The sequence below is a fragment of the Cebus imitator genome, unplaced genomic scaffold (assembly GCF_001604975.1).
Source record: "Cebus imitator isolate Cc_AM_T3 unplaced genomic scaffold, Cebus_imitator-1.0 Scaffold435, whole genome shotgun sequence".
NCBI classification, from domain to species: domain Eukaryota; kingdom Metazoa; phylum Chordata; class Mammalia; order Primates; family Cebidae; genus Cebus; species Cebus imitator.
In genome coordinates this window covers 815,472-824,478 of record NW_016107750.1, presented here as the reverse complement: position 1 = coordinate 824,478, position 9,007 = coordinate 815,472, and the positions used below count along the sequence as shown (strand labels likewise).

Here is a 9,007-nt window from a genome sequence, read left to right as displayed (position 1 = left end):
AAAAAAAAAAAAAAAAAAAGGATGGTAACATTAGAGGAAACCAAGTAAATGAATTTTATGTTAAATTATGTAAATCTAAGATAATTTCAGGTGTAAGATGATATCAGGCATAATTATAGGCTAGTGCCTATAAACCCAGAGCTTTGGAAGGCTGAGGTAGGAGGATCACTTGAGGCCAGGAATTTGAGCCTAGCCTGAGCTACAAAGTGAGACCTCACCTCTAAAGTAATTAATTAATTAAATATATTCATTCGTTCATTCAAAATAAGAACTTAAGAAGCACTTGAAATCAAATGGAAAGAATAATAAAAAAGAAAAATGTGCCAGATGCAGTGGCCCACATCTGTAATCCCAGCACTTTGGGAGGCTGAGGCAAGCGGATCATGAGGTCAGGAGATCAAGACCATCCTGGCCAATGTGGGGAAACCCTGTCTTAAAAAATACAAAAATTAGCTGGGTGTGGTGGCACATGTCTGTAGTCCCAGCTACTTGGGAGATTGAGGCAAGAGAATCACTTGAACCTGGGAGGCAGAGGTTGCAGTGAGCCAAGACCGTACCACTATATTCCAGCCTGGTGACAGAGTGAGACTTCATCTCAAAAAAAAAGAAAAAGAAAAATAAGAAAAATACTGGCCTGTTCTCTGGCCATCCTAAGAGACCTGACATCTTACAGACACCCTAGTTTTATTAACACCAGGGCCAGCACTGGACATTTGGATAACATGGTGGGTGGTGGGGGGCTCAAGCCCAGCAAAGCCTCATGTGATGCATCAGCATCCATGTGCAGAACAACGCTCACTTCTTTGGTTCCCACAGCAAATGAGTCTTCTAAGCAGCAAGATGTGCCTTTGGACTGACATACCTGGGTTTGCAGCCCAGATTTGCCATTCACTAGCTGCTGAGCCTCAGTTTCCCATCTGTTAAATGGGAACAGCAGTCACATCTCCCTCTAAAAGCCATTATGAGGACTCAGTGAGCTGGTAGATTTAAGGCCCTTAGTTCGCACCATACATGCGATTGGCAGGCTGTGCTCAGTGGGCACTGTTCCTTCCTTGCTTGGTGGGTTTGGTGGATGTCTCTGTTCTCTGGAGGATGCCAGGGGCCAGCGAGGCAGCCAGGAGGGCATCTGCCTTGGCCACTCATCAGGGTCTTCTCGCCAGCTTTCTCTCACGTGGTGGAGAACACGGCCTTCTTCGGTGATGTGGTGCTGCGTTTCCCAAAGATTGTGCACTATTACTTCGACCACAACTCCAATTGGAACCTCCTCATCCGCTGGGGCATCAGTTTCTGTAACCAGACAGGCGTCTTTGACCAGGGGCCCCACTCGCCCATCCTTGGCCTGGTAAGGACTGGGGTGGGTGGAGGTGGGCCGGGAGCTCTCTGTCTGATGGTAGGTTAGGATTCTCACATCTGCCTTCAGTCAGGCCTGAACGTCAGTGCCTGGTTACATTTTCTTTCTTTCTTTCTTTTTTTTTTTTTGAGATGAAGTCTCACTGTGTCGCCCAGGCTGGAGTGCAATGGCGCAATCTCAGTTCACTGCAACCTCTGCCTCCTGGTTCAGGCAATTCTCTTGCCTCAGCCTCCTGAGTAGCTGGGACTACAGGCACACAGCACCATGCCCTGCTAATTTTTTGTATTTGTTTAGTAGAGATGGGGTTTCACTGTGTTGCGCAGGCTGGTCTCAAACTCCTGAGCTCAGGCAATCTGCCTGCCTCGGCCTCCCAAAGTGCTGGGATTACAGGCCTGAGCCACCCCGGCCAGTTACATTTTCTTTGTTGAGCTTCAGGGTGCCTTGGGCCACAGAGGCCCCGTTTCAAGGGATTCTGTGCTGACCCAATTCCCATGGGGTCATCACCTGGCCCATGTCTGCCCAAGCCAGGGGTCTGGATCCTAGCATGGAGGTAGTGGCTCTCTGGTGAGCAGGACTCAGAAGAAGGCAGAGGATGACTAGTATTTCCTCATTTGCAGATGGCCCAGGAGCTGGGGATCAGTGAGAAAGACTCTGACTTCCAGAACCCATTTAAAATCGACCGCACAGAGGTGAGCTGCCAGAGCCTATGTCTGTGTCTGCTTTGCTTCTGCTGGGGCATAGGATGCCAAGGACTGCAGGGGCTGGGGACCTTGGGTGGCTTTGGACTTGGAGACAGGCAGCCTGGGCCTGGGTCCAGAAGCCATCGCTGACTCATTGGTGCCTGTGGGCAAGTCACTGCTCCCCCCTTAGCTTCAGGCTCCCTGTCTGTTCATGGAATGTGGACTCCAGCTATGGGGGCTAGTTAGAAGGCGATGAACAATCCCATCCCAGGGCAAAATAGGCATCCCTCTTCAGGTGAATATCAGTGCATTCAGGGAGGTCAGGAGATCCTCTTCCCTGCCTTTGAACCTCTGAGCATCAACTGGGCTTCCATCCTGCACTCCTGTACACTTCTCTTTCCAGGAGGCGGAGGTGGGCTTTGAGAACTGGAGACAAAATTTGGGATAAAAGATGGGGACAGATACAGTAGAGGGAGAGAGGGATTGGAAGTGGCAGGGCTAGGATGGGCAAGAAGGAAGGGCTGTATGGTAGCTGGAGGACTGGACTTGTCAAACTACATGCTGGTCCCTGGTGTGGGGAGGGGCGTTGGGTGTCTGAGGGGCCTAGGATTTAATTCTGCCTCCAGGCCAATGAACTAGACTGCTACTGTCTCATGGACACTAACAGATCAGAGACACTGGACTGTATTACAGCAAAGGCAGTAGCTAGACAGTTGGCCTGGTTGTGTTGGTTCACCCTGTTTCCCAAGTCCTATGGGAGTGACACAGAGGGGCCCAGGTGGGTGCTGTGCATGCAGGGATTGTGTGTCACAGCTGAGAACTGCCAAGCTGGGGAAATTCATGTTTTTTTTTTTTTTTTTTTTTGAGATGGACTCTCACTCTCACTCTGAGGCTGGAGTGCAATGGCACGATGTTGGCTCACTCCCAAGTTTAAGCGATTCTCCTGCCTCAGCCTCCTAAGTAGCTGGGATTATAGGCCTGCACCACCGTGCCTGGCTAATTTTTTGTATTTTTTTTAGTAGAGACAGGGTTTTACCATGTTGGCCAGGCTGGTCTTGAACTCCTGACCTCAGGTGATCTGCCCGCCTTAGCCTCCCAAAGTGCTGGGATTACAGGCGTGAGCCACTGCACCTGACCTATTTCATGATTTTTATAGTGAACGGCAGCAAAGGGACTCTTTGGGAGGAGACGTCACCACACCCTTCAAGGTTGCTCTCTGCAAACATAATCCTGAGACATGGCCCAGGTAAAGCGTGCTCAGGAAGATTATGCAGGGGTGCTCAGGGCCATGATGGATTGCCTGCCCCAGCAGTCTGCCCCAAGCCCGCCATGGCTTGGTTTAACTCAAATTTTCACATGATTGTGCTACTCAGTCTGATTAATCTGACTGAGAGACTAGGACCAAATCTGTTCAATTAGTCTCATACTTTATTTAATTAAAACTACTATCAACTATATTCTGAATATCAGGATAAGGTTAATCTACATTATTATTATTATTATTATTATTTTAGAGACAGGGTCTTGCTCTGTCATCCACCTAGCTTACTGTAACCTTGAACTCCTGGGCTCAAACAGACCTCCCACCTCAGCCTCCTGAGTAGCTAGGACTACAGGCCTGTGCAATGCCATTCCTGGCTAATTAGTTTATTATTATTTTTTAGAGACAGGTTCTTGCTGTGCTGCCTAGGGTGGTCTCAAACTCCTGGGCTCAAGCCATCTTCCTGCCTCTGCCTCCCAAAGTGTTGGGATTATAGGTGTGAGTCTCTGTGCGTGGCCCCTAACCTGCATTATTAACCAGGGTCCTGGTCTCGACCATCTGTGAAGGTCCTGGGGGACCAGTAAGTCTCATTTTGGATAATCAGGATATGGTCTAAGACCAATCTGTTATCCACGACCATCCATATAAGAGAGTTTAGATTGACCTGCCAATCTTTGATGTTATTGACAGTAATTACAGGGGGCAATAGATGGGCCCAAAGCAACCCTCATGCCCCCCATAAGGAGACATTCCATGACCCATTCTCTCCCACACGTTACACTTGGTTTGAGTCACGAGAACAACGTTTGGCTGAGCCTGAGAATAGGGTCACTGTGGAGCTTCAGCCTCAGTTGCCCTACATGGTATAATCCAAGGCTACTCAGACATCAGGAGAAGCAGAAGAATTTGTTTTTTGTTTTGTTTTGTTTTATTTTTCTTATTTTTGAAGCACATGAATTTGTATCTGTCAGGTTGAAACAATATTGTGCTGGCTGGTGTGTCTTCACAAGGTCACTGTTGGGAACTACCTTTGATGGCATTAGACACAGCAGAATAGCTCAGTATTGATGTGTCTATGTGAGTGTTCCTATCATGTGGATGAAAATGAGACACCAAACAGTTGGCCATATTGACAGCTGCAGCTGCCACTGGGCTTGGGCAGGCCCTAGGATTGTTTTGCCAGGTGGCAGTGATGGATCTAAGGGATAAAGAGAGCATTAGTTGTTCCCTGTACTTTCTGGGATCTAAGGTATTTTTTCCCCAGGTGGCAGGATTATTGCTATCAAGTCCATGTGTCCTATGCCAGCACCTATCATTTCACTTTTTCTCCAGTTGTTGCCTACTGTCACCTAGACCTTTCACTCAGAAGTGTCAGGCATGCATGGGACTAGTGCATTTTTACAGATTTATAGAGACCTCTTGTATCTCAAGGCAGTAGGGAAGTAGTTCCAATCCAATATAACTGCTATACTGGTAAGAAGCATAATGAGCTGTGGACCCCTGAGGGGAGCCTGACCCAGCCTCGGCAGGGAAGTGGTGGAGGCTGTGGGATGAGTTAGTTGCTGGGTAGACCAGCTGAGGCAGGGCTTTGCAGGCAGAGGGATGAACTTACGCGAAGGCTCAGATGCATTGCACATTCATTCATTCAGCATCAAGTGAGCATCTATTACATCCTGGCCTTTGGGGAAGCAGAATAGCCCTGTTTTCCTGGGAGTGTCATTCTAGTTGGGGAAGACAGGCAGTCAATTAAAAAATATTGATATTAGTCAATTAAAAAATATATAATATGGGCCTGACACAGTGGCTCACACCTGTAATCCCAGCACTTTGGGAGGCCGAGGCAGGCAGATCACCTGAGGTCGGGAGTTCGAGACCAGCCTGACCAACATGAAGAAACCCCATCTCTACTAAAAATGCAAAATTAGGTGTGTGTGTTGGTATAGCCTGTAATCCCAGCTACTCGGGAGGCTGAGGCAGGAGAATCGCCTGAACCTGGGAGGTAAAGGTTGTGGTGAGCCGAGATCCCGCCATTGCACTCCAGTCTGGGCAACAAGAGTGAAACTCTGTCTCAAAAACAACAGCAACAAAAAAAATATATATATATGTATAAAATGCATATATAATGTGTATATATAATATGTGTATCTCTGTATGTGTGTATATATACACATATATATAAAATATGGTAGGTGGTGACAAGGGCTGTGGAGAAAAAAGGCAGGGGAATGTGGTTAAGGAATGCCCAGGGTAAGGTAGGGCTGCAGTTGCTATTTCATATGGCTTAGACACAGTCTTACCGAATAATCCAGAGGAGATGAGGGAACCAGCTGTGTATCCCAAGGAATAACATTCCAGGCTGAAGAAGCAAGTGCAAAGCCTGTGTTGGAAGCATATTTGGGGGCTGGGGAGTGTGAGGAGATGGGCTCAGAAGACTCTTAGAGGTCTTCACAAGGGCTTTGCCGCTTACCTTGAGAGACCTGGAGAGCAGGGTGACAGGCTGTGACTATCATCCTTTAAAGGGATCGCTTTAAAGGGATCATCTGGCTGCTATGGTCTGGGGCCAGAAAGAAGCAGGGACACAGGTGCAGAGGCTGCTCTGCCTATCTATGTGGGAGTTGATAGTGGCTTGAACCAGACGATGGCAGTGGAGCTGGTGAGAAATGGTCAGGTTCTGATACTCTTTTGGAAGTAGAGCCAGTGGGATTTGCTGAGGAAGCAGATGAGGTAAGAGGAAAAGGAGCATTAAGCATGACTAGAAGACTTTTGGCCCGAGTGTCTGGGAGAATGGGACTGACTGCCATTTTTTCAAATGCTTGGAGAGGGAATTAAGAGTTTGTTTCTGCACCTGGTGAACATTGGCATAAAGATGTCAAGGAGGCAGCTGGATCTATGACTCTAGACTTCAGGGAGGAAGTAGAAGCTGGAGCTGTAAATGTGAGAATCATGCCTATGTAGAAGGCACCAAAAGCCATAAGACAGGACGCAGTCATCTGGGGCGTTGGGCAGGTAGAGAAGCAGTCTGAGGCCGGGCGTGGTGGCTCACGCCTGTAATCCAAGCACTTTGGAGGCCAAGGCGGGCGGATCACCTGAGGTTGGGAGTTCAAGACCAGCCTGACCAACATGGTGAAACCTCGTCTTTATTAAATAAACAAATAAAGAGAAGCAAAGCAGTCTGAGGACTGAGGCTGGAGGCCTGGGATGGGGCTGCAGATAGAGGTTGAGGGTCTGAGGAGGAAGCAGCAAAAACCCGCAGAAGGAACAGTCAGCATGATGGTGGCTGACCTGAGTTTCCCAGAGGCCACACAAAGAAAGTGTTAGAGGAAGTAGGGAGCGATCAGCTTGTCAGATGCTGCTGGGAGGTAAGGAAGATGAGGACTGAGAATCAACTGCTGGATTGAGCAATGTGGTGGTCACTGGTGGTCTTGATAAAAGCTGCTTTGTGCCAGGGTAGGGGGGTTGGGAATGAAAGATTGGATTTCCAGAGAATGAAAAGAAAGGAAGTGGATGTGGCAAGTATAGACAGCCCTTTAGAAGAGTTTTCCTTTCAAAGAGAGCAGTCTAATGGGAGAATAGCTGGAGGGCGATGTGGGTTCAAAGGTTAGTCCCATGGGAGAGACCATAACAGGCTTGTACTGTGTGGATGGGTAGAGAGGGAGGAGCCGATGAGGCCTGGGACCAGGTTGTTGGAGCCTTATCTGGAGGAGGTGAGGAGGGATGAGATTTAGTGCTGGGGGAAGGCTTGGCCTTGTACAGAAGAGCAGAACCTTAACCTTGAACAGGAGGGCAGGCGGAGCATGTGGGCACAGAAGCAAATGGGTTAGTGGGCATGGTGGTGGAGCTGTGGGAGCTGTCTCCCGTGAGATAGGAAGCAAGTCATGGTCTGGGAGTGAGGCGAGCGTGGAGGCTTGAGAAGAAGGTATGTGCAGGAGAGCCGGAGGGTGAGTGGACCAGGGAATAAGGCTGGATTGCCGGCACTACAGAGGGCCAGCCATGGTTATGGTAGGGCTAAGGAGTTAGGGAAGATAGGAGGCGGTGGCCAGAATGGCATGCTTGGGGCTAAGGAGGATGTGGTTGTTGTCCGGGACAGGCAGAGCAGCGTAGCTTGAAGATAGGAGGAGATGATAGTAAGATGGGGTCCAGGGCCTTGAACACCAAGCTTAGGAATCTGGGGCTCTATCCTGGAGCCAGATGCATTTTCACAGAGTAGGCAGTGAAGAGTGAACTTGGAATAGATATGCAGTAAATTGATAACTGGTGTTATGGTGAAGGCAGCAGTGGCACAGGGAGGTACAGTCACCAACCTGAGGTCTCACAGCCAGTGATGGAGTGAAGGTTCAAATGTATGCCTCTTGAGCCATGCTCTTATTTTTTTCTTTCTTTTCTTTTCTTTTTTTTTTTTTTAGAGATGGGGTTTCACCATGTTGGTGAGGATAGTCTCAAACTCCCGACCTCAGGTGATCTGCCTGTCTTGGCCTCCCAAAGTGCTGGGATTACAGGCGTGAGCCACCGCACCCAGCTGAGCCATTCTCTTAACCACCATACTGTGTTGGCATCTGCCTGCTGACCTGACCTAGGCTGGTCAGTTGCAAACAGGGGTGGCAAGGGAAGATTCCTGGAGAGACATCTAAATTAGACTCAAAAGATGAGTAGGCACTTCCGGGCCTAGGTGGGGAAGGGGATGCCAAAAGGATGGGTGTGTTTCTCTTCTGACCCAGCTAGGTTAGGCTGAGCCAGCTGAGGCTGGAGAGTTTAAGATCTCTTGACTTGTCCTTGCCCAGCCATAGTCAGAGAGGAATGGGGTCTCTGTAGCCTAAGGGGTCGCCCAGCTTCCCCCTCTTCAGTGGATCAGGATTCGCTCACAGAGAGAAGCAGAGGGTGGTAGGGAAAGTACTAGGCGAGGAAGTGGACAGCTTGTGAGGCTAGTCCTAGTTGGGCCTACCACATGCTGTGTGACTCCAGCATATCACTTACCCTCTCTGGGCTACACTTCTGTTAATCGCCCCCCATCTTCCAAAGGCATGACTCAATCTAACCTGGTAGGCAGATTACTCCACAAGGTGGAGCTATTCATTTGTTTTTGGTATCTACTTTGATCAGATCATTTGTCACAGTTGATGTAAGAACAAATAAAAGGGTGTGTTTTACAGCGCAGCTACTTGAATTGTGGGCATAGTAAATCTTCACTTAACGTCATCCGTAGATTCTTGGAAACTGTGACTTGAAGTGAATCTATGAATTATAAACCAATTTACCATAGGGTAATTGATATAAATAAGAGTTAAGTTACTACAGCATATTTCTGTTCATAAAACCATTACCAGACTTTTTTTTTTTTTGAGACAGAGTCTTGCTCTATTGCCCAGGCTGGAGTGCAGTAGTATGATCTCAGCTCACTGTAACATTCACCTCCCACGTTAAGCAATTCTGCCTTAGCCTCTCAAGTAGCTGGAACTATAGGCGCGTGCCACCATGCCCGGGTAATTTTTATATTTTTAGTAGAGATGGGGTTTCGCTGTGTTAGCCAGGATGGTCCCAATCTCCTGACCTGTGATCCACTTGCCTCAGCCTCCCAAAGTGCTGGATTACAGGTGTGAGCCACCGCACCCAGCCTAATTTTTGTATTTTTTAGTAGAGACGGAGTTTTACTATGTTGGCCAGGCTGGTCTCGAACTCCTGATCTGAAGTGATTATAGGTGTGAGCCATGGTGCCCAGCT

General features: G+C 48.4%; 1 protein-coding gene across 1 annotated transcript in view; it reads left to right on the top strand.

Moving 5' to 3' along the window:
* The window catches only part of CCDC134 (coiled-coil domain containing 134), a 25,048-nt gene that overhangs the window by 12,682 nt on the left and 3,359 nt on the right, over window positions 1-9,007 (top strand). Inside the window, exons 5-6 of the mRNA XM_017510323.2 lie at window positions 1,161-1,342; window positions 1,969-2,040. Of these exons, the coding sequence (XP_017365812.1) occupies window positions 1,161-1,342; window positions 1,969-2,040 (254 nt within the window). The remainder of the gene's footprint in view (window positions 1-1,160; window positions 1,343-1,968; window positions 2,041-9,007) is intronic.